The sequence below is a fragment of the Homalodisca vitripennis genome, chromosome 4 (assembly GCF_021130785.1).
Source record: "Homalodisca vitripennis isolate AUS2020 chromosome 4, UT_GWSS_2.1, whole genome shotgun sequence".
In the NCBI taxonomy this organism is placed as follows: domain Eukaryota; kingdom Metazoa; phylum Arthropoda; class Insecta; order Hemiptera; family Cicadellidae; genus Homalodisca; species Homalodisca vitripennis.
In genome coordinates, this window is record NC_060210.1 from 58,992,790 (window position 1) to 59,019,890 (window position 27,101).

Here is a 27,101-nt window from a genome sequence, read left to right on the forward strand (position 1 = left end):
AATTTGAAGATTTGGTAATTCTGAGCAATTACTTGGTCAATCCCAAACTTTTTAATATTTTACTACAGTCATAAGGATGTCATCACAAAGCAAGAAACATAATTCAAGCCTCACAAGGCTGTCCTACAGGTTGCCGAGCGATAATAAGGTTCAAAGTCCACGCGATAACAGTGGCTTGCGGGAGACGCGCGGAATGTCAGTTGTGACAGCCCGCCACCAAATGAACACTCTTTGTCTACTTTTGTATTTTTCTAATTTTATTGGTTTGTAATATAGTATACGTTTATCTATAAAACTGTGTTTCATTCCCATACTTACTGAATAAATTATAAAAATATTAGTGACAGCTACACAGCTATTCTACGATATTCTCAAAAGTTAAAAATTAGCCTAGGAAATCCAAAAAGGGCTAAACAAATTTTATTTACCGTTAAATAACTCTATTTTGACATACAGAAACGAAAATAAATTTAACTTTACACATTGGAAATTTAAAAAAATTGTAACTTTATCAAAGATCAGGTCTAATTTTTCATGACGCTTAAAGGGTTAATATACATTTTTATTTTATCAATAGCTGTATTCAAGAAAAACTTTTCTCAATCTCATAGTTTTGTAAGATAACAAATACAATTTTCTGTAGTAACTGTGATAGCAGTTGTAAAAATTATATACACTAAATTTTATAAACATGGACGTGTTCATCAAAATATTCAATTTGAGGTTGGATAAGATTTTATTGTGTGATATTAAAATTCAAATAATTTATAACGTATATTACTGTATTTAAATTTCAGACCAGAACTGCTGTACGTTTCAATTATTAGCAATGTTTTAATGCATGGTGGATCAAACACCAATATTATTAAATATATCATGTAAAACTAAAAGATAACAACTATTTTGTGATCAGTGACATTGAAAAAAATGAAATGAAAATAACCACACAAAAAATGTGGAAATGTATGTTAATGTGGAATTCATTACACTAATGTTTTTAAAAGGGATTTTAGTTGTCTATTTTTTATATTAAAATTAAAATAACCCTGTAATTTGGAGTTAATTAATTACATTATGTTTGAACATTTTGATAATTATTTGATATTAATATAAACATAATCCTGTAATGTGGAGTTTAAATAATTACACTATGTTTGGACATTTTAATAATTATATAAAATAGATTGAAATTTTTAATTTATTGATCTTAAAAGTTTTCTATAGAAAAATCAAATGATTCAACTAAAATAAAAGTAGTTTTTAGTTTATTTTATATTAAATATTTCTTATATTAGCCTAGAATAACCAACCTTATTCGTGACAATGTAAAAATATGAGTAGCATTATATTATATAGCCATAGAGTAAGTCGTACCAATTCTTTGGGGATATATCTCTCACTAATACGTAAACCACATGTTAGAGAAGATAACTCACCTCAATTCTACGAGGAATAGCAGCTTCTTCCTGTTCCTTGAGGAATTTGAACGTGGACAACTCCATGCGAGCTTGCTCAATCTGATCATGCATGTCCTGGAGCTGTTTTATTACCCCTTGTGCTCGAGTCTGTAACCAGAGAGATGTACATAAGATTGCAGTTCAACTTGACAACTCACTTCATAAAAAGCTGTAATTGATTTAACCCTTTAGCCCCGGCGTCCGATATATCGGACAGAGGTGGTCTAACTAAAATGCCCAATGTCCGATATACCAGACGTCTCGAGAATTTAATGTAGCTGGCTAATAATATGTCCAAATGCCATCAGTTTCAGTATAGTGGTCGGTGAAGAAATGGGCTACATGCAAAAACAATAAATCTTCCAATTGGCATTGTATTTTCATCGTCGTTGAGCGTAGTTTATTTGTCGATGTCAGCCGTCAGATGACTTCAGTTGCATTTGTTGTTGTATGCTGAGTTATAACCTCAATTAGTTTGCGTGATTGAAAGTGGTTGTTTTTCGTGTGATTTATTGCATTATTAGTAAAAACATGAGTAAACGTCGTAGAGAAAAGTCACCAGTGAGTGAAAACACTTGCTCAATATTATTAGTGGTGAAGGTGCTATTTTAGAAGACAATGAACTGAGTTGTTTATATAAAATGTATATATTGTATATATTATATTATTTCTTTTACTTTTTTGAAAAATTAAACAAGTTTTAGTGTTACAAACAATTACAATTGTTACAATTAGTTTGTGTTATTTTACAATTGTTATTATTTCAAAAGTGCAAAAACAAGTATACTTTTACTGACATGTATGAAGAAGTGCTTATGCAGCAATACAATGAATTGGATATATCTCCTGCATTTATAAAAAAAGGGTTAAACCAACTTCCTCATTTGGCCTCTAAACTACTGTAATTGTTGATTTTGAATGTGTTTTATACATAATAATCCAGTTTAGATTCCTTAAACTCACTCTGTGGTGTCATTTTTTCCATTGCAATTGCATCTCCACCGCTAAGTGTTTTTTATTTATCCCAAAAAAGCTGGTGTGCATATTTGTTAATTTCATACATTCTTATAACTCATCCCACTACATGGCTTTTATAAATTGAAATTACCACTGATGACAATTGATTTATCACTATAACACAATGGAAAATATGGATATCTACATAATTTTAACTTTATTTATTTTATCTACATTAAAATTTGTTAACTTTAATTTTGAAAACTTATTTTTTATCATGGTATAAACTGCTTACCTGGTAACCTCCTGTAATGATTTTAATTTTCCTCTCCATTTTTGCCGCCCGTTTTGCTTCCTTCGTCATGTGACTTCTGTTCTGTTCCAGCCGCTTCTCCAGTGATTCCAGCCTGTCTTTTTTGCTAGCCAGGTTGGCTCTAGTGTATCTATTTTGGTTGGCTAGGAAGAGCACCTAAACATACAAGGATTTATGTTCACAGAGTAAATTCATAGCTTTTTACTTTATTTTTGTACTCAACAATGTACACAAAATATTCATAAACTAAACACTTTAAAAGTCCAAAAACATGGTTTCATGTTTTTAATAAATAAAGGCCAATTTTTCCAAAGACATGTTATATTTTTGTTTAAAAATAAACTAAAAGCACTTCATTTCATTAAGGGGAATATGTTTTTGGTTCGTATATAACCTAAAATATAATTAATTAAAATTATAGCAAAATCTGTTTGCAATAGTTTATAACTCAACATTTTGTATTTCCTAAAAATTAAATACACTGTTTGATGAATAATATTATATGAAATCAATTTGTAATTGTTTTAAAACTATCCAGATATATAGGGGTAAACATAATTATTATAAAACTATCCAGGTATATAGGAGTAAACTTTGGTTACTAATTCGTGCCGACCATAAGACTATTCAGGTATATTGGTGTAAACTTCAGTTGTGCCGACCATGAGTTTACACATTTTATTATATTACACATGTAAAATGTTCAAAATACCTACACTATGTAAAAAACATGATATATGATGAGAACTGTTACTGTTGTAATATGTATATAGAGAAAAATATTTTAATGAACAGTAGAACGCTGTGAAAAAATACCACCTCTGGGCATAAGAGTGTGTACATGCGTGATATGTTGCTGTAGCAACTAGCTGGGCAACTAACTTGTTCTTGAGATAATTCATCCTTAACAACCCTTAATAAAATAATTCATTAATTAAGACACAAGAAGTGAACACTTACTTGGCCCAAACACTCCTCCCAAACTTGAGTGAAAGATTCAATTGACAAGTCACCGTGACCCATGCCTTGCTTCAAACAACCCTTAATAAAATAATTCATTAATTGAGACACAAGAAGTGAACACTTACTTGGCCCAAACACTCCTCCCATACTTGAGTGAAAGATTCAATTGACAAGTCACCGTGACCCATGCCTTGCTTCACTGTGTCCATTTCCTTCTTCAACAGTTCCTCTGCCTGTAATCAGATCACAAAGTTAGGTGAAAAATTTACAATAATACTAAAGTTCAATTTCAATTCTTTATTGTCACAATTTACAGTTATAACGGTATAAGTAATAAAGGTTGATGAAAATATTTAAATCTTTCGACTCTACTTTGGTCAAAAAGGGTCTCCTTCCGGCCATTGTAATCTACCTGTTTTGGCATAAAAACATTTTGCATTGTTGCCCACGTTAAAAAAATATAGATCTAAAATGTTTGTTTGGTTAAAAAGTGTCCATTTCTGGTCTAAGGTAAATCTGGTGCTGTAGAAGCAATTATCTTATCCTAATCAAGAAAGAAAGTGTATATATGTGTTGGTCTGTAAAGTCTACTTTGGTCAAAAAGCGACTACTTCTGGCCCTTCTAATTTACCTCCCATCTAAGGTGTTTCTAATGCCTGTAGTTTGTTGAGAGCATAAAACAATGTCTCAAATTCACCTTTCAAGGACAGCAGGAAGTTGAAAACAAAATAGAGTTCCTCTAGGGGTTGTAACCTCATTTAAACCTATATTGGTGGTTGGTCTTCATGAAAATGCTTTGGTTTTTCTATTTAAGTGATGAGGTGTGAAATTTCATTTTTTAGGACAGTGGGAAGTTTAAAAACAAAAAAAAATTGTTCTACTAGGATTGTAACCTGATTTCAACCTCAATGTACAGTTAATTTTTATAAAAATTATTATTTTTTTCTATTCATATCTTGAGGAATGTATGTCAAAATTTTATGTTTATAGGACAGAAGGACATTACAGTAACAAAAATATAGTTCTTCTAGGGATTGTAACCCCATTTCAACTCCTATGGAGTAAGTGAGGGCTTTGCCTTTTATACAGAAATGTGAAATTTTCTGATAAGTGTTCTGAAATCTACGTTGATCATAATATATCCAAACAATCCTTAGTTGAAAATTAAATCTCAATAAACAAATCTTGCATATGACGTAAAGAGCTGTATTTGTATTCTTGTGTGTTTGAGGAATTCTAACTGTAATTTATAACAAATGTGTGAAGTGATTAATCCAAAAACTAAAAAATTTTAACTACGAAATATAATTTTTGTTTTTTTTTACTTGAAAACAAAATGGATAATAATATTTTGTTGTTTTTAAGTATTAACTTTACATTAGTTTTTTTGGTTCCATAAAACAGACAAAACAATGAAATAATTATAGAACAACCTCATTTATATCGATCTCCAGATTAGTTTTACACAATGGAGGAAGTCCAATTATTAAGAATAAACAATTTTTGTTATATCCAGCGTAATTTGTTTTTCCATAAGCATATGATTGGCATTGAGAGTAATACATACAATAATTAACAAAATAACACTGTTGTGGTAAACCTAGGAGAGGTTGAGAATAATTGAAAATTATAGTCTTTAAACTAAAAGTGACCGACGTAAAAATTGCATCAGCAGCTTGTAACAGAGGACAGTAAAACAGTTCTGATAATGAAGAACCAGAAGGTGTCAGCCATGATTCATTCTGAAATGACAGTGCAGCTTACATTGGCTTATGATTTATTTTGAGCAACAGGCCGAGTCTTTGTCAGTGTATATAATGGTCTTGAAACGTCTGCGTGACCGTACTTCTGGGAAGCAGTGTACCAAAACAAAAGAGACTCAATTTTTTTGTGTCCTCAAAGTCCGAGGCTTTTGAAAAAAAAAAACGATCATTAAAGTAAGGGAGGTGCAAAGGACTAAGCGCTGGGACAAACTGTCCTTTTCCCTCAGGAAGGAAATAAAAGAGACTGATTGAGATTTTTATGAACCAATAAAAAAGTCATTTTATTTTATTTGTATTCTCTAGAAATAATCTTTGCGAAATGAGACAATAAATTCGATCTCGTTTACTGTTATACATTTTTTTTAATGAATGAATTTGACAAGTACATAGGACAATTTTATGATAATACAAGCTTAATTATTGAACAATATAATATATGTTTCCATGTTTATTTTCAAATTTCTTTAAAAGTTCATGTAATATATATTGTTTTAATAGTTATAAATAAGGAATGAAAACAAAAATCTTATATTATAATTATCATGTATGTTATTCAGAGATGTTAGAAAACACAGAACAAGGTTGATAATGAAATAATATTTCAGAGATTGTTAAAATATATCTAATAGCCTCCAAAAAGATTAGAGGACAGTTAACATATCTGTGAATGAAGTACTTACCTTAGTCAGCTCCTGGGGAGTGAAGGTTTGGTAGGGTTTCTGCTCCAGGTAGGCCATATGGTGAGCTTGACTCAACACATTGGCTTGTCTCTTGGTCTCCAGGGGGTTATGGAGAGCATCGTAGTGCAGCATTGTTATCATCTCTTGCTTGATCAACTCCTCCGCCTATCCAAACATAGTAGACCAATCACAAACAAAGTTTTTGTAAAATACAGTCAGTGGGGGGAGAGTTGGTTACAGGGGTCACCTCTTCCCAAATATTTTTCAACTATGTATTTTTTAGTTTTCATTTTGTATAAAAGTAGAGTTTATATTCTAACATGTAAGAAAATATTTTTAAGCTTTGTATTTGTTTTTTTGTTTAATGAGGGCTACGGGACTGTCTATAACAGGGCTGCCCAACCTACAGCCCGCGAGTCAGTTTTATGTGGCCCGCCTTGTTGCCAAAACAACCAAATTTGTTTACAAGCATTTGAAATATTAAATAAATACAAATTTTGAGAACCAAGTCCAGCCGATTTCACGTAGAACGAGCCGTATTCATTTGGTGGAGTATGACTGTTGAAAGAAGTAAAGTAGTTGCTGACAGATTTCACTGACTACGGTGGTGGCTGCCGGCTGGCGAATAGAGCGCGCGTAAAGCACGGCACAGCGCGCGGTGCGGCGACGTAACCCCTACCCAACTCAAGGTCACCACTCGCCACGTAATTTGTATGTCCTAGTATCCTAGTAGGATTAATTAAAATCAATGTATTCAATTTATTGGTAACTTTTTTATTGTTCCCTCAGAATTAGAGCAAACATCCAAAAGTCTGGGTTTATATTTATTTCTACTAAAAGAACCTAAAAACATAATATATTATAAACCTTTACCTAACAACTAATAAATAATAAGAAATTACAATAATCAGGAAACAAGGGCCAAATAACCTTAAAACTCATATTTTGCACAAGATTTCTGGAACAAACCCCGGGCAATACATTTTGTTTGGGGTTCCAAATCCCCTGGGATGTTGGCCCGCCTGGCCATAAAGGCGGGTAAAATGTGGCCCTTGGGTAAAAAAGGTTGGGCACCCCTGGTCTATAACATAAGTGTTATTCCATAAACCCCATTTGTGACAACTTCAAACTTCATAATTATCAAATCCGCCCCTAAATATAATCATCAAATTTGAAATAACCCATATTTGATTCTATTTATAAGTTAATTAATATTATTATTCATTTTCTTTGTACTTCATACTATGATTCATATTTTTCTACTACATAATATCTTAGAGAAAAGTGAACAGTCCATAATATCACATAATCCAGTGATAGTAAGCCCAGACCTCATCTATTTCTATTTCCAAACAGATGTGTGGCTTCTGTGAACAAAGAAAATAGGACTAAAATCGAAAATTGTGCTTTTTAATAAATAATTGCTTGCCAAGCCAACTGTAACTTATCTGTTCACTAACTATAAGTTATTTGTACTCCTTTTGTACTTTTAGTTGATATTTTTATGTTATACTAGCTGACACGGACTTGCCTTGCTGTGGCTTGGCTATTTAATGATTAATATTATGTACAAATTATGCATTATTGTGTATTGTATTAAATTCAAATACAATAAAATGATATGTAAGTAAAATCAAAATTCTTTAATGCTCACATATATATCAATTAAATTTTATCAATCAGGTATGAAAAAATTGATTCTTAATTCAAAAAATTATGTTATTCTAAATTATAACTGTTAATTAAAATTAAATTAAGCGCTAATTGGTGCACTATATTTTTAGTTTATCTATCTTTTGCTAATATAAATAAATAAAATAGTTTACCAACACCTTAGCATGAAACATATAATTGGTCATAAAAGAAACATGGATTTTCTAAATCTAAGGCGTAAATGGACATTGTCTGGCCTTGAGATTTGTTAATGGTCATTGCGAATGTTAAATGGTCCTTGTTCACTGGGTATCGACTCACACCATTTTAGTTGTTACACGTTGTGTTTTCAGTTTTCACTGAATGTTTAAAATGTTTAGGACAATTAGTGATCCCGCAGATTGTGAGAACCATTCTATAATAAGATTTTTGAACACACGGAATGTGAAACCGGTTGAAATTAATCGTCAACATCGAGATGTTTATGGGGAAGATGTAATGAGTGAAGAAATGGTGAGAAAGTGGGTTGGAATGTTCAAATTCTTGGACATTTTATCAAACATCAGACTCTGTCTGTTTCTATCCTATCTTGTAATTATTATTAATTGGTATTACTGTGAAATTTACCTTCTGTAGTTCTGTAAGAGGAGGCTCAGTGTTGGGGGGGCGAAGGACTATGTTGATCTCAGCTGGTCTAGGTAAACTGCGCTGGATTACTTGTGACCGGCTGCGGAGTTCTTCTTCCTCTACCAAACAGAATTTAATGGTTAAAAACAAATAACATTTCTTACCAATTAGATGAACGTATTTCACATTATATCTTAAGAGCCGATACTAGTTTAACTGTCATGATATATGACAGTTACTGTCACTTTAACATGACTTGCCATGCTTGTTTTGCCATGAAAGCACTGCAGTGATAATTAATCACTACAGTCGCTATAGTTTCAATAGGAACCATCTACTTCTTTGTTACAAGGTTCCAGAATCTTTGCAGCTGTGGTGCATTGGAACGAGAAAGTTCAGTTATAATTACCCATATCTAGTCAAGGCTCTCTTATTGACCTAGTTTACATTTATATTATCCAGATAAAAACAGAATCAACAGAAGGCAGCATTTATAGTGACTTCAGTGAAGTTGTCGTTAGGGCGGAACGTGGCAGAGTCACTTATCACATAATGTGTATGTATTTAGTTTTATACCATAGCCATACCACAACACGTTTTCAATTTATAATTTACTCTTACTTGCTAAATTAACAGAAAAATAACTTCATGCCAACAGCAGAGCCATGCTGAAAGCTGTGTACTTTCATAATTTAATGACTTAGCAATTATTTATAAACCGTAATTGTTACAATAAAATAACATTACCTAAACATTACATTACTTTCACAAAAAAATGAAAACATTTAGATCATATAAGTGAATTAATGAAATAGTCACATAGAAATGGGCTCGTTTCATATCTTACTCGACATAAAAACTATATTCCAAAACTCTCAGGATAGAGTCAGCCCTCAACTATTTGTTATCTCAATTTATTTAACTACCTTTATAGTATTGAGACAACAGCATCGGAACTCTGTGCTTATAATCTGTATGCCTCAAATTTCTAATGTATATCAGTTTACTGTGAAACCCTTCCCTTATGATGGTTTACCACATTATAGCTACCAATTATTTGTGAGAACTATGCATGATATACTGTTCTTTTATAAATTTCAACTAATCTGATCTGATTTTGAATTGATGGAACGTCACTGAATTGTCATCACTTTACAATGTGTATTCTGCTTGAGAGTTAGCTAGACAGAACAGTTTTAATTCCAAAAGTTAAGGTTTACCAACACTGTGTACATAGTGACTTTACTTTTAAAACTGTCCATAAAACTGTAAAATACTTTTACCTTAAATATTTATCCTGTAGATACAAACAGTTATACTCACTCTGTGCCAGAGCCACTTGTAAAGCTCTCAAGTCCACATCCGCCTGATCCTCCACCCTGTACTGGTCAGATGCCTGCCTGTTCTCTGTGTCCATCTCATCCTCTGGTACTACGATTTCATAATCATTGCGAGGAGCTGGGAGCGTGCTCAGACCAGCTCGCAACTGCTCCTTCACCTAAGCAACATCAGTCACAATGTACTCTCCACCCTGTATTCGTTAGATGCCTGCCTGCTCTCCGTGTCTATGTACTTACAGATCTCCAGCAGACCCAGTGTACAGAGGAGTCCCACGGGGTTCAGTGTTGGGTCCATTCTTGTTTGTTATTTTTACTAATGATTTCTCACATTACATCAATACTGACAATGTAAAAACTATTATGTATAAAGATTAAACAACCCTTCTTATAAAAAGTGGCACTAAACTTGACCTACATATGTCAAGTTTAACCCTCAAAGTGCTACTATCGCACTGTGCGATATGTTCGTTTTTTTCATATCACAGACGAACGGTTCGCTCAATAACGACGTGGTTTATAAGGCTACATGTAGGAATAAATTCCCTATCAAGTAACGTAATTAGAACTATGTAATTCAGAAGTTTACGAGGAAGAGTAAGAAGAATAGTCAGCTGATTTCGATGCGTGTTTGTCTGTTACGGTCGTCTCGCGGCCGACGCTCTGTGACGTTATTGTTTTGCTTCGTTCTTTTGATTTGTAAGTGACTTATATTATTGTTTATTGAGTAATTATTTGTGCTATGAGTGAACTTAGTAATTCAAGTGCCATTAGGCGCTGTTTTGATGACGATTTGAGTGGAAATGATAGCGATGCAAGCAGCACCCCCACCAGAGAGTGACTCAGACTAATTTTTTTTAGTCTAATGTATATAAGCCATTTTTTTTGTATTTTTAATACTTTATCTGTCATTTTTCTTACTTTTACTCATATCAGTAACTAAATATGTGTTTATTTTGAGGCAATAATCACTATTCACCTACTAACTGCCACTTGTTGATGTGGTAAATATTTTAGTAAAATTTTTGCGAAAAAACATTGTTTTGTTTTTTACCAATTAGTATTGTGATATGTTGTGCAAAAGGTTAAGAAGTGATATTTTTCTTATTCAGCATTATATTTGGAACATTTTGCATATTTTTAGAACTAGGACTACTACATTTTGTAAAAACTATACGTCAAGGATTTTGAAAAATAAAAATATAAAAAACTACACAACCGGTTAGCAGTACCAGATTTTTTTATGATAAAAGATAAGCATTTTTATTTTTACTTGATCTTATAGAACATATGTTTGTGTAAAAAATCATATGTAATACATGCAATTTGAACATATGTTTGTATATAAAAAGTTGTTTAAAAAAGAAATGTCATATGCTCGAAAATGGCCTAGCACTTTGAAGTGGTTTAGTCATCACTTGGAGGGTTAATCAGGACATTGTTTAATCAGCAAACAAAACTAATAAGATAGAAAAGGCTCTCACACATAATTACTGATGAAAAGGAGATTGTATCAGAATTTAACTCTTTTTTCATTAAAAAAAATGCACCGAAAACAATTAAAAATATGATTATTAATACTCAAAATCATGTTTAGTCAATTATTTCCAGGTAAAATTGTACCGAATTCTTTATTTTTTACTGCTGCAACTGAAGTTTAAAAACCATAAAATCTTTAAAAAACAATAAATCCTTACCAAGCAAAATTGATATGGTTAGGATTTTGTGTTAAGCTGTCCAATCTATCCATTCCTATTTTTTGCTCCATAAAAGACCTTTTGAATGGTATGCTTACATTTAAACTTCACCAACTTTCCATAAAACTTTTATCAGTCCTTTAGTGATGTACAAAGTTGCAAGTCAAATCGTGTCAAATCTATTTGTTGAACTTCGGACTTCTTCAACCATATGTTTGCATTTAAAAATTATATCTACAACTAAAACATATTTAACCCGAGCTAAACATAACACTTATAACAAAACAATTCATATCTGCACATTGCTTAACCCTTTCACAGTACCAACGTCCGTTTTTAGACGTCTATAAAATAAATCACTGATAATCAAAATAAGGTCAAATGTTTGCTTATGTTTTTGTATTCACTATAAAATAATCTCTCTGTAAAACACTTCATGTATGTCATGTTTTTTAATTAAATATTGACCAAACAAACTGGCATAGAATGTCAGCTCTATATGCTGCTTGATAGCATTTTGACTCAGTCAACTTTTTTCTGTTGCCTGTTTTTGTTATTGTGTCAAGTGAAGGCAAACTTTACAAAAATGTATAAAACTACCAAAAAATCCATGTTTTCAATGTACAATTTGCAAAACGTGTTTGCATATTCTTGTTACTGATAGGTCTAAATTCTAGTTGTTTAATTTTTGTTAATGATTATTTTTCAAGATTGTTAAGTGAATTTATGCACTATAATACATGTGGGTGAGAAGTATAAAAACCATCTACTATGTGAGGAATTGTTTAACTATGCATCTATTACAGCAAAATTAAAAAAAGAAAATAATTAAATGCAAGTTATTATTTATTACTAATATATAATTTTTAAATGCATGCAAAATAAGATAGTTTTAAGTATAATTAAAATATAGTAACTTCAGATATAGTTTAAAGTATATTTTTATAAAGAATCTTTTCAAAATCAAGTGTTTTAGTCCAAAATTAACAAAACTATAACATTTAATGTGGGGAGCTATAAAAAAGTAAAAGTGGCCTGGCTTTTCTTAATGCACATAACATAAATACACATTCCTTGGCACTTTTTGAAAAGCAACTTAGAAAAATGTCTGGCACTGAAAGGGTTAATTTTAGTGACTATTAATATTGATTTGAAAATAATTATTTGTAATAAAATATAATTTTGTTATCATTATTAGAATTTAGAACAATGTAATGTTCTACAGCTATTGGTTGTTTGTTGTTGTTTGTTGAATGAAGAATATGAGAGACATAGTACTGACATGATGATGGTAGTTCCGCAGAGCTGATGGTGTGTCTGCCACATCCATCATCTGATCCTCAGGGTTGATACTTAGTTTGTCTCGGAGAGGTGTCGGGGTCGCCATCGCTGCCCCAGCCCTAGGGGTTTGAAATCCTGGAGTTCTTCCTGTAACATAGGCACAATCAACACAGTTGGTTTCCACTTTTCATATATTCTTTCTAATAACCTATTGTTGAATGTTGGAAATTATTAGTTATTTTTTAAAATTGTCCATAGTTCTAATTTTCTACTTGTAGTTGTTCCATAGTAACACGTCTTGTCAAAAAAGGCAAATGGTTTAACCATTTTAACCCAGAAGAAAAAAATGATTGTCTCTTAAAACTGCTACACCCATTTTTTTAAGTCTGCCACATACACACTACTTTTATCTTTCTATGCTTTTGCATGACAAATTATTTTTCCAATTTATACTCAGGATATTGTAATGTTTCTGGTACCAAAATTTGCAGAATCACATTCTCTAACTAAATAGAGAACTGTAAAGTTGATCAAATCAATGTAAACATAATCTGTTATGTTTTCTGTTGTTATAAATTAGTTTTAATGTTAAAAATAACTTTAAACCTGAAGTTGGCAGTAATTTTTTAATGATATGGGACCACTGCTGTACTGGCAGTCATTCTAAATTTAACGTCATGACGTCATCAAATGATTCATTTATTATCATATTCAAAATTAAGTTTAGCGAAAATAATTAAGTACCATTGAAATGACAAAGCGTTGTTTTATCAACACAAAATATTTTTTATTCTTATTCTTTCTTCTTAACTGCTGATTCATGATCATTTTGTCATTGTTTCTCAAGAGTCGCTATTCTCGTCTACACTTCCTCTGTTGTTATGCTTTGGATAACAGGATTTCGGACATTTGCCATCGTTATATGTTACAAAAGGTATAACACAACGTTTTGAAGATAGGAATCTATCCTCTTTGTCAGGTGGGGGATGTATTAATACATAAATAAATAAAGAACAGAAAGAAGAAAAGACGGGAAAGAAAAGGTAATACAGACCAGGCATTGTCACTGTACAGGATGCAAGTCCTGAGCACAATTCACGAGTACACAATGCCTGGTCTGGAGTCCAAGCAGCTTTTGGGTACGTTTGAACTGTTTTCTTTCCCTTTTTTCTTCTTTCTATTCTTTATTTTTTGTATGTATTAGTACCTACCCCACCTGATAAAGAGGATACATTATAATCCTCTAAACGTTGTGTTATACCTTAGTAACATTTAACTATAGCAAATGTCCGAAATCCTGTGTTGTTATTATCGTTCGGTAAGGGATTTATTTCAGTGGTTGAATTTGATATATCTATTACCTGAAGAACGATTATAGTTCAGTTTGGTTGTGTGATTAACAAAATATAATTATGTAATTGTTTATTTTTGTTACAACTTTTTGAAAGTTTTGTTGTTTTGCTGGTAAGCATATCTAAGTCTATCTTACTAACACATGTGCTAAAATATTTTGATGTAAATAGTTTTGTCTTTAAAGTCTATTATTACTTTTTTGTAGTAATTATTTACTGTAAGTTGGAAATTTTTGAGACAGAAGTGTTAGTATTTGGCCAGTGTGCATATCGATGACTTGTCTTGAATCCAACATATTTATTAGTATGTTATATTGTTCTACAAATACTACTGAATAAAACAACATATAACATCGTTATAAAAACACAGTATTTGAAGTGTGCTTGTAAATGGAGCAAAAATAGCCTGCTACTACAGGATTTTTAGCTGCCATCTCCAGGATAAAAGCCTAAAAACTACAAGAAATAATACAAACTTTACCATGGCAAGCCAAAATTGTATAATAAAACAGAATAAAACTGCTATGTGACAATATTTTGAAAAATAAAAACAAATACAAATCACTCACCAATGGCATAAATTGAGTTTAAATCATTGAGCCTGTCAAGTTTGTTTCACAAAATGTTACTAACACTGAGTCACAAAATCTATTTAAATCATTTACAAATTTTTGCTAACACTGTTTTATATATTAACAATAACGGTAGGGTTATGAAAAAACTGGATAGCCCTAACAGTAAATATGTTTGGGCAAACAGATTGGATGGCAGCCTTCTTGGCAAAGAGAACAGACAGTTCTTGATTTTTTTCTATTCCTCCTGTCCTCACGTTTAGTCCCTCTATTTGAACAAACCCAACAAGTTTTTACCTTGTTACCAGATAATTTGATCAACGAATAAAAACGTCCTGTCCTAGGCCTAACGAATACACCATAAAATCAGTCAAAGACTTTTAAATAAATGATTTATCTTGATTATTAAATTGCCAATGAAGTCCAAAATAATATAAACACAAATATATATATATTTTTTAACCAATATATATATATTTTTTTTTTTGGAATTGGCGGACATTAAATTTTTTGGAAAGTAATTCGACTAACAATAACGTGTCCATCTGTATGCTTCACTAGTTTTGGTGGACAATTTATTGTCCGCCAGGGTGAAAAGGGTTAAGATATTTACCGTCCGTGATGGCCCGCTGGGAGTACGGTGTGGTCAGCACAGTGTTGGGGGTAGAAATAACCTCCCGCTGTGGAGTAACACCACTGAAGTCAGTGTTGTGGAGTGGAGTGTTGAGCCCACCCTTCAGGGGTGTGTCCACGTGACTTAGAGCCATCATGTTCTGTGCTTCCTGCAACACCAACACAGTGTTAGGGGTATATTGTTGAGCCCATCGTCAATAATCAGTGTAACATTTGTGAACCCAGTACTCTCTTAATCATCACCTCCTAAAAAAAACTACCAGCACAAAATTACTAGTATTGGCACTATTTGCCCTAAATTTGCTTACATATTTTAATTTTTTTTAAAGGCATTTACATTATTTTTACTGTTGGGCAAAATGGATGTATGATTTCTCCCATGACATTGTCAGAATTTGAATGTAACAAACAATACTAAAATATTAAAAACAGATACTTGCTTAGAAAGGCACATCTTCCTCTAAATCTTGATAATTTGGAGAAATATTACTGAGTGATTAAAAAAACATGATATATTTATTCATTCGCCCACTCTTAATTAAAGCATTTCTGAAGTTTACAGTTCACAGTTCAAATAGGTTTATTTATTAACAACTTTTTACTTTACACATGATCCCATGTGCCTCACATGGCACATGCGGGATTCTGAAGAAACATGAAGTAGTTTTAGATTGTGACGGTACACACCTGGAGGACCTGGTCTGTAGTGGGGGCATGAGTGAGAGGGATCTAAGATTGTGACGATACATACCTGGAGGACCCGGTCTGTGGTGGGGGCAGGAGTGCGAGGGATCTAAGATTGGGACAACACATACCTGGAGGACCCGGTCTGTAGTGGGGGCATGAGTGAGAGGGATCCACGATTGTGACGGTATATACCTGGAGGAGTGTGAGGAGTCCAAGATTTTGACGGTACATACCTGGAGGACCCGGTCTGTAGTGGGGGCAGGAGTGCGAGGGGTACGTCCTGTGATGTTAGGTGTGACCGAATAATCAGCCAGTAAAGTATCAGATGCTCCCTGCAACCCGCCTTCTGTGGCTGCCTCCCTGGCTGCCTCACTGGCCCTCCCCAACTTCACCACCTGTTGTAGCTCCTGGAAGCAACAATAAACCAGTCAACATATGACACAAGCAATATATTTTAGTTGACTAAGGACATGAATATTATAATTCAATTCTATTGAACTTGGACAATAAGGATCCCAAAAAACACATCCCCATCAAAACCTAATTGTTTACTAAACTAATTAGTTACAAATATGATAATCTGTATAAATTGAACTGTAAACAAGTTCTATACTAGTACTATCAAAAAAATTTTAAATTCAATCTATATATAACTAGCAAATACCCGTGGCTTTGTACACAATTTAGAGAAACTCCAAAATTGAAGTTCATATCTTACTTAGTAAAAGCACTTGTGTTATAATACAATCGTTATTATATTACAATAGGGTCTTATAATAACTTTTAAATGAAATTAGTTGTATATGATGCATCAGGTGTCATTTTGCAGTGTTCTTGCTTATGAGGTTAAGAAAAATTGTGAGTAATTCTTATTTCAGGTTTTGTACTTCTAATTCAAATTTGTTATACTTCCAATGCAAAATTGGAGTTAGCTATTTTACTCTGAGAAACAATATATATATATATATATATATATATATATATATATATATATATTTTAATTTTCTGTGTTGATGTTTTATGTTTATTCTGTTCTTATTAGCCCTATTTATATTTTTGTAATTTCCTGAAGACGGCTTAAGCCGAAATATAGAAACTGTTTAATATATTTGAAGAATTCTTATTGAAGATTAATATATATATAACATATAATTTTGTAAAGAGATCGGATTCAAAACAGTTTTCTAAACTGTATGGATATAGATATTGTTATTTACAGTTAACAGGCTCTTTCAATTAATATTTCACAAATTTAGGGGAGAGTATAGTATTTTTAACTGCTTTAGAGGCCTGTGGAGCGTAACCCGGAGGGATTATCGAAATAAGAATAGACCTAAATTCATCCCAGAGACCCTAACAATGTCCATATAAATATTTCAGTACATTCGGTTCAATAGTTTATGTCCGAAAGCAAAATAAACAAAAAAAAGGCACGTTCGGATTTAGAATATTATTATGATGTGTATTATTATTTCAAAGACAGTTATATAAATAGGTTTGCAATTGTTTGAATTAAGCGTAAATATTAACTAGAACCTAAAAAAACTATTTCGGTACCTAAAGCAACAAAAATGGACGATCATAAAATTTTAAATTGAAATATACATGTGGGAGCCTCCTAGATGAATTAATTGAATAAATACAGCACTGAGTAAATAAGTTGTGTAGAATGTGTACATATACTTACGGCATCAGATATCTGAGGCTCTGGAAGCACAAGTTTGCTCCGTTTCTTAGCAGGCTCTTGATTCTGTAGCATTGCAGTTGGCACATCATTCTCTTTCCGTTGTTTCAGTTTCTGTTTGTCCTTACGCCTCTCTTTCTGTAAAAGAAAACAATTATGCAAATTTTATTTCACAATACGGATAAAAGTACTATAAATTACATTTGTTGATAATTATTATTACCATTTTCTTCATTGGGAGCAAAATCATCGAGGATGGAAATAATTGGTAGAAAAGAAGATAGTAAATAGTAGTGGCTCCTCCATGCCTGGGATAAAGAGACAAACTAACATAGCTACAGTTTCTCCTCATGTGAATTGTCAATGTGTGAAAGACAATATTAATAATAATAAAAACACACAGTACGCATGCATACACATATAACAAGTATTAAACATACTCAAACTGACAATATGGAAAAAAAGATGGACAAAAACAGTGGGAGACCACAACTACAACAATCAAACAAGTCTGAAGAAAATTAGCAATAAATATTTATATCAAAACCAAAAATCAAGTGTTTATACAAAATTTGGAAAGTGAGGAAGCAAGGTTATCTACACAGTTGTCAAATAGAGACCCTCAATCTCATAAATAGATTTTTTTTAAATAAATATTTGTTTTAATTTTGCCCTAAAAACTTTAAATGAATTTATTGATTTGATTTATATGGAAAGCAAGTTGAAGATCTATAAGTATACACTGCACTTTTGAAACAAAGTGCAATTTGGTTTAGGTACACTATTAAGATACATCTTTTTTTGTTGAGCTTTTGTGAAGCCTATCACTCGTGGGGCTGGAGAAATTTTATTCCTGTCTGTTTGTTCGCAAAATATCTTAAAAATCGATTGACCTATAGACTTGAAATTGTGCGTTAAGCTTCATTTCTATATAAGCAACACTGAGTTCAATGACGGTGCATAACACTCCATGGCATTTGGCTGAGTGTTAGCAAATATATTTACATTGGTCTTAGGGTAACCATGATGGCAACAAGAACCTTAAAATACAAAATAAATACATTTTTAATCAAGCCCAATACTCCCATAAGAGATTCAAACATGTTACATATTAACAACATCATTTTATAGTGACTTGGTATATAGAATTTCATTATTTAGGTTAAACACTGATATGAAACCCAATTTAAGAAAAAAAATCTGAATGTATCAAGTGACAAGATATGTTGAGAAAGATTTCATACGTAGACTTTAAATTTTTCATCACACTGCATTTCTTCTAGAATGAGCTCCATGATGCAATTTTCATGTCAACTTCTTTTTTGTATTTCTGTCTATCTATCCACATGACATCTTAAGAATACAATGAGCTAGATTTTTTAAATCTCCATGCAATCTCAGTGAAGCCAATGAAGTCATGTGGGGTACTGTACTTCTACCTTGTATTAACAGGGAATAAACAATATATTCAATTAAGATTAATATGGGCATATTTTGTAATTTTCAAACATCAAATTACTACCATCATAAACGTCATTTAATTACTACACCAATAATATAAAGTGAGTAATTTACCTCTTCTTTCTCACTGCGTAGCTCTCCGTCCAAGTGCTGTTGTCTTAGTCGACCAAAGTCAGGGGCCAAGGGGTCTATCACCTCTTGTGAGGTGTCATAGAATCCTGCTGCAGGACGTTTCTCAAATGGGATCTCCGCGTTGTAGTCGACGCCTCGCTTCCTTTTGTGTCGAGGTGCTAGCTCTATCCCAGCAGCCCTCAGCTCCCTGCGCTTCTGCAACGCTGCCAACCTTCGGGCCTCCTCCAACTGTTTTTCCCTTGCCTTACGTTTCGCCTTTTTACCCTGTGTATTGGCGAGACGAGCTCTTGCCTCTGACAGCATCTCCAGTTCTGATAGACAACACCAAGTTAGTAACTCACATATTAGAACAAGTTAATAAAAGTAATGCAATACAATTTTGAAAAAGTTAATCTTATCAGTGTAAATTTATTCATCTATGTTACTTTTTTGTAATTACTAAAACTGTATAAGTTCAAACAAAAGTTATTGTGGGCAAGAAAAGAGGAATAATTAATTTTACTAATCCAAAATACCAAAATAAACATTTAGAATAAGGAATCTTTACTTTGCTTTTAATGTTGACTTGGAAGTGCAAAGAATGGCAGGTATAGGATGTCAAGACAATATTATAAATTATATAAATTTGATTTTTTTCCATTAAAAGCAGCTGTATTATCTGTATCAATATGCAACAAAAAGTGTTACATAAACACTATTGTTACATTTGTACCAAACTCCTATTGTTCCAGACTTTGTTATAACGCTAAAATGTCTTAACTCCTTTGACATTCTTGTAAAGAAGATTCTGTATTATGTAATAAATGCCTTACAATGACACTAATCATGCTCTTCAATCAATACCACTGAATAAAGTAACACAATATACATGTTAATATTCTGATCTCAATTTAACTGCACTTTGTGTTAAACAAATGATTTATTGGTAAAATTTGGGATAGTTAACTTTGAGCATTATACACCAAAATCAAAATTCTACAGAGTTAACACAATAAAGAGATGGCTACACAGAAAAAATCAAATCATCGTTATTGTGTCTTAAATCTCAAAACGTGAAACTCTTCTTGCTTCTAATGAATAAGAACTTTTATTAAGTGGGCGTTTATTGTTGAAATTTTCTATAGCTACATTAAAAACTAATAATATTCAGACACAGATAGGTAAAATCTTTAATGACAATAGGACAATAGACTGGCCTACATTTAACAGACAATAGCTAGTCTATTATAGATCAGAAGTTATGCCAAAATATCCAAACACTTACCGTCTTCATCCATATCCTTGGGATCAGGCCGGGCCGGTTTGGTCTCAGGATTTGGATCGATTTCTCCAGGCTTGAGCTTGCGTGGATCATCTGCACCATCCTCACCCTCCTCCTTCTTCTGTGCCTGGTCACTATCAGTAACATAACAGTACTAGTCAAACAGAGCTATGGAATGTTTATCTAGTTTTAAGTTTAAATTTAGGTATAATAATGTACACACTACATGTTTTATAGTTCATCTGAGGAAAGTTAAGAGAAAATAACAAACAGATTTATTTAATTTTACCATTATTCAACCAGCTCACTTCTACTATTACTGGAGTCTGAAACAACTAGAATCTGTTACTAACATTTTCTGATATAATGAGAGTCCAGTATGACATATATTACAAGAACCTTGTATTACTAGTAAATATCTTAGACAGTTGAAATTTCTATTTTTAACTGTTTGTATGCCTACAATTAAGTAATAACCAGTCACAGTGTTTCCATTTTTTATGAGCAACTTTAACTTCCTTGGTTTTGGATAGAAATAATAAGTAATCTTTTTAAGTAAATCAATAAGATGTATGTCACTGGTGAACAAACAGAACCATAAGAAAAATTATGTTTTTCAATTATAGTAAAAGTTACAAAATAAGGATAGGTTACTTATTTTTTAATCAAAATTGAATTAATCATTAAAGCTCTTCATAACATAGACGTATTTTTCATATCTTGTGGCATATTTGAAATGAATTTACAACAGAATATAAGTTTTTAAGACAGTGTCCATTTAAAAATATTGGAGATAAAGGAAAATCCAAATAAAATTACAGTTTGAGATTTATGAAAACTCCAAAGGAATGATTTATTTTCACTTATTCTGCACAAATATTAATGTTTAAGAATAAACAACCTTCTCTTGATTTAAGAATATTAAAAATTCAAAGTTAATAACAGGATTCTCGGGTTTGTAACCCTACTTGTCTATTAGGCCTAAAGATTCAAGCTGTAGAAAAAGACATTTAAGTTAAATTTACAACTGAATGACATAACACACATGTAAAGTTATGAATTAACTTACAGCAAATACTCGTATCTTTCCAAACACTGGGCAGCAGTCCGCCCAATGATGGGAGCAATGGTCCGCCATTGTGTGGGCATGAGTTTGGCCAGATGTAGCAATTTTTCATCTTCTTCACGGCTCCACTCAGTCTTCTTAATACTGGGATCCAACCATTCAAACCAACGAGCTTTACATTGTTTTGCAGACTTTCTATGGAGGAGGGAAGCTATACGAGACCATTGGTTCTTCCCATATTTCATAACAGCCGCCTTGAGAATTTCATCCTGCAAAACAATGATGTAATAACTACATGATTTAAATGTAATAAATAGATTTTTCTGTACATTATACATTGCTTAAAACAGAAATTAATGACAGAAGTAATACTTTGTTCTAGTAATTGTTACATCAACGATTAGCCCCTGGTGAAATGTCACCTAGCATTCCTGAATCAACGATGGTAATTGGGGCATCATCAGAAACTCTTATTGTCAAAAAAAAAAGGAAGAATAAGGATTGATCATCACCATCACGTATTAAACCTATGTTAAAAATTTGTAAAAGGCTTGTTATTGATAAAATAGATAAATGGGTTGGATGCCTCTCCGTCCAGAGGCAATCCTTCATGAGTACCAAAGAATTCACAATTAATGATTCCATAGACTAGTACTGATCTTTATTTTAGGTCTAACAATGTTCAAGTAGATTTCATACAGATAAAAAATAAACTTTATTATATGTTACTAGTACTTTGCTTGTTTAATAATGAATCGAAAAGTACTCGATGAGTCATATTTTCTGTCAACAAATCGTCTCCAAATAATGTTGTCTCCAAGGGCCTAGACGAGCGACCCTTCAAGTATGCCTAGAAGCACAAATCACCTATCTCTAATTAGTAATTGTTGTTCTTTTAATTTTTGTTTTCATTGATTATCATGAACTAGATTAATTTATAATTTCATCATGAATAATTGTCTTCACCTCGAACTGAAGAGGAAAGTTTTTCATTAGCAGAATACTTGTGATGATCGTGAATAGCGGCAACTGGCGGCGATGCATTTAACTCAATTCTCGCCAACATCGCTTACTTATGGAAGGTTGAATACGATTCCCAATACCCATTCGTCGTAATAACTTGTAAATTTCAATATAGGTTCAAGAAAATCTGCTCTTTTTATTATTGGTGATTATAATATCGGATGAACTATAAATATTTTCTGGTAAAGTCTACGTTCAGAATTACTTTCTTTTTTTATATTTATATTTTTATATTTGTTCAATTATAGGATTTTTTGTAATGACGCATTGTATTTAACATGTTAATCGAATCTGTTTTATAACTGAAATAAATGTGTAGTTCTTTGGAATATAATTTCTTTTTCTTTTTCTAAAAACTCAAGCACAGCTTGTAAAGGTTATTTTTAAAATTTTATTATCTATAAAACATACTTACTTGCCTGGTTATATCGCAAAATAAAAAATAGTAGACAGGGATTACAATGTTAGTTTCATTCAGTATTTTTATTCATTATTTTTAGTTTCTTCCATCTTGATAAGAACTATAATTATCTCAAGTTATTAAAAACATTTACTTGTAACCAGGAATGTCTTCAGCAATGTTTCACAAGTACTAACTGTTCCACATGAAACATATATTTTTTTTTCCTATTTCCTGAACATGGTCAAATTTTGCTGGGGCAGAGTACGATAAGTGGCCCTGATTTTTATATCACTTATTACAATCATCAACACTATATTTTATATTAAAATTAAATAAGGCAATTGCCATTTATACAATTTAATGTAAATAAAAGTCGTTTGACAGGTATTTGGTCATCCGATCATATGTTAGTTTGTTTATTTAAACGCATATGTGACAGATACGGCCAAATACAAAAGAATTGAATCGGAAAAAGTAAGCGCTCTGTGGTGTAATGGTAGCATATTCACCCGGCAAGTGAAGAGATCCGGGTTCGACTCCCGGCGGAGCAAGTACTTTTTGCGATTCAATGTTTATTGAAATTATATATATATATATATTGAATAACATACAAAATAGTAAATTAAATTCACATGTTTCAAATAAATACAAATAGTTTTAAAAACAATTATGTAATGTCATAAATTATAAATAACTATAAACATTAATCAAACAAAAAACTAAGACAGATAACTGGAAAAAATGTCATTTAAATAATAAAGAAAACATAACAATAAAACAAACATCTTGAAACTGAGAAAGAAACAGCAGATCATCTTTCAGTGTTATTGTGTATAGTTTTCTATATTTAACTATCTTTTTTATAAAAAAGAACTTACTTATAGAACAAATTGAGTTTAGAATATGAAAAAGTGTAGCCGGTGCAGGTGATGCAGTTATTGTTCAAATTAATTACTATTAGTTTATTATATAAATGGTCATAATGATTAAATACCGTTTGATAATTTTTATATAAGAAATCAGGTCCGCTTATCGTACTCTTACCTTTTGCTGCATGGTTAATTTCATAATAAAAACATTGTGGACATTTTGTCTAGTTGCATTGTGTCTGCCGTTCTATATTTCTAGTGATGTTTTGCACCCTGAAGTTTGCACATTTTTTAATAGGTGTTGTATTACTTTTTTTATAGTTAAAATATGAAATGGTTGTTAAGTACTTATTTGCCATGGAACATTACATTGTTATTACAATAAAAGCACCCTTAGAGTAAAAGTCCCAAATCGCTTGGATTTCATGACTCTGGCTTCTGAAGAAACACACAAAATATCTCAGTGGTTTCAGCATAACCAGATCGTAGTAAATAATGAAAAAAGTCAAATGATTAACTTTTTTATCAGGAGTTCTCAGGATTTGGAGAGCATATTACATTCCGTTTGGGGAATGAAGAGATGCCGTCTGGTAACTCACTAAAGTTTCTAGGCATTCAGATTGACAATAAATTAAGCTTCCACGATCATATTGAACTCATTTTTAAGAAACTAACCTCGGGGATTTTTGTTATAAAAAAACTTATCAATGTTTGCTGATACCAAGAGTGACCTTGGCTGTTTACTATGGGCTTATCTATCCCTTTCTCACATATGCGGTAGTTATTTGGGGATCTGACAGTGTACGCATAAAATTCGTTTTCAAACTCCAGAAAAGGTCATTGAGAGCGGTTTTTGGGAAACCATGTAGAACTTCAAGTAGCTCACTTTTTAGGGAGGCCAAAGTTCAAACATTCCTATTGATTTATATCTTGAACTGCATGACATTTGTTCACAAAAACCTCCAACTTTTCAAATAACACAATCCCCAACATCGTCACAATCTATGTCACTCCAATACAATTACCATTCCCGCCCATAGAACAAGATTTATTAGTGAACGGCATTAAACTAAATAAAGCTCTCCCAGACTCTATGAAAACAAAAAAACCAGTCCTTTTTTGAGAGGGAGGTCAAACTGCATTTCGTACAGCGGGCTTATTAAGGACTTTGTCGAATGCTCTGGTCAGACTAGCCTATATTGAGCTTTATATTAAGACTAGTCACATGTATAAGCTTTAGTTTACTTTAGCATTAATAAAAACTTTAGTGCTATTTTAATTAATTTGACTTTTAGTAATAAACTATTACATATTATTGTTGATGCTATTTTGCAGTGATATTCTGCCTGTTAATAAAGAATTTCTGAGTTCTGAGTAATTATAGTATATAGTAAATATAATTACAGTAACTTTGATGGCCATTGTCCTCAACAAAGCAAGAATAATATAGTTGGGTGAGTGGGTAGGGTACGATAAGTGGAACCGGTTTTTTTATATCGAAATTGGCAAATGATATTACTGAATCATAACCATCGATATAACCAATCGTTACAGATTAATTTTTTTGAACAATTAACTTAATCTATATCAACAGCTCTGTAAACACTTTCAGATAATACACATAATCGTACCGAAAAACGTATATGAAATTTGTGGAAAAGAAACAACTGTAACTGTGAGAGGAGCAAATATGGTCGTCATCAATTTTTCCTAATTTTGGTTATAATAATTTGTTTGCTCACTGTAAATATTACATTCATATTTTAATTTAAAACATGTGATTGTTATTGAGGACTATAGATACTTTTATATCGATTGATAGTCTAGGACTTGAGATGCGAACATTACGTATCGATGATTACATTCTTCCATATAAAAAACCGGGTCCGCTTATCGTACCCTACCCGGGTGAGTTAGTGGGGAGACTTTAATAAGCGGCCTACACTCGTTATTCGATTGCTGTTATCGAACAAATCAATATAGCCTACTATCCCACTTCGATATGTAAAAATCACATAAGAGTTATACATAACCGTAACAAGAAGAATCTCGTACATTACAATTTTAAAACATAAATTTAACACTAACATTACAAAACAACAAAATCAACTATGGCCTAGACTTAGATATCAAAGAAACCTTACAATATTACAACTTGCCCAGCTTGATATCAACGAGTAAACGTTTTTGTGAATTGGAGAAGAGAATTTTCCCCATGGGTTACCAGGAACCAATTACCCAGATGTTCAAAACAACTTAAACAGTCACTTGTGAGAAATATCTCATATATTTTTCTCATTTTCATCGCTATTTTTGAAGTTTACAATAATTAGTTATTTCTTGCTGTTTATTGTTTACATTAAAATTACTATAACTAATAAGTTGAAACCATATGCTAAGTTAAATCAATTGTAATATTGAATTATTCCTTCCGATAAAACAATCAAACCATTCAATAATAGCAATTGAATAACGAGTGTAGGCCGCTTATTAAAGTCTACCCGAGTTAGTTATCCTATTAACTCTTATAAATAATCGTGATCAGAGATACAATTTTTACATTTTACTAATGGGTAGGCCTACTATCCCAAGGACATTTGTCCTCATCTGGCTTATGCAACCCACCAGCAAAAAAAAATTGTTAAGTGGCTAAAGTAAAACTTTACCCTAATTTTATTTATGTAAAATTACAGTTAGGTATACACTCTAATTTTCAGGCAGGCTAAGTTGTAAAACATATTCAGCCTAATTGTGAAGAGCTTGTCTTTTATCACTAAAACTTACCTCTGTGTTTCTCCACACACCACCTTTAATCATTATTCGGGGCATGATTACAGATCTTACTGCCTTTCAATGATAGTAAAACACTTTTCCTAACTCACTTTTAATAAATATTCTTTGTCAATAAAATGTTTATTCTTCTAGCCTAGCTGTTGGAAATAAGCTACCACAGTGCGAATAACTTTTGCGGCAAGAAATAATGGGTACATATAAAGTTAATTCTTTCACAGGTAAATATTATTACCACTAATTAATTTAAGAAAATTAAATTACAACACGAAGTAGCTTTACAAAAAACGAAATTTAACATCCAATATTCTAACTCATCCGTTCCTCTATATTTAATACTTTGTGTTGTGTACTTGTGTGTGTTTAGGTATGTTTTTGCTTGGAGAGCAGTTTTTTTTTTCTTAAATTGCCAGGGAGCAGGCACCACCGTGAAGTTAGCG

The 27,101-nt window shown here is 32.1% G+C and overlaps 1 protein-coding gene across 1 annotated transcript in view; it reads right to left on the reverse strand.

Annotated features, from left to right (window-relative positions):
- Positions 1 to 27,038, reverse strand: part of LOC124359342 (cell division cycle 5-like protein) — a 28,118-nt gene extending 1,080 nt beyond the window's left edge. The window contains exons 1-14 of the mRNA XM_046812013.1: positions 26,656 to 27,038; positions 21,580 to 21,845; positions 20,514 to 20,644; positions 19,232 to 19,560; positions 17,660 to 17,794; positions 16,206 to 16,379; positions 15,266 to 15,434; positions 12,730 to 12,875; positions 9,737 to 9,911; positions 8,414 to 8,532; positions 6,134 to 6,298; positions 3,816 to 3,923; positions 2,710 to 2,883; positions 1,437 to 1,565 (exon numbers count right to left, since the gene is read on the reverse strand). Of these exons, the coding sequence (XP_046667969.1) occupies positions 1,437 to 1,565; positions 2,710 to 2,883; positions 3,816 to 3,923; positions 6,134 to 6,298; positions 8,414 to 8,532; positions 9,737 to 9,911; positions 12,730 to 12,875; positions 15,266 to 15,434; positions 16,206 to 16,379; positions 17,660 to 17,794; positions 19,232 to 19,560; positions 20,514 to 20,644; positions 21,580 to 21,845; positions 26,656 to 26,700 (2,265 nt within the window). The 5' untranslated portion in view covers positions 26,701 to 27,038. The remainder of the gene's footprint in view (positions 1 to 1,436; positions 1,566 to 2,709; positions 2,884 to 3,815; positions 3,924 to 6,133; positions 6,299 to 8,413; positions 8,533 to 9,736; positions 9,912 to 12,729; positions 12,876 to 15,265; positions 15,435 to 16,205; positions 16,380 to 17,659; positions 17,795 to 19,231; positions 19,561 to 20,513; positions 20,645 to 21,579; positions 21,846 to 26,655) is intronic.
- Positions 27,039 to 27,101: the final 63 nt, after the last annotated feature.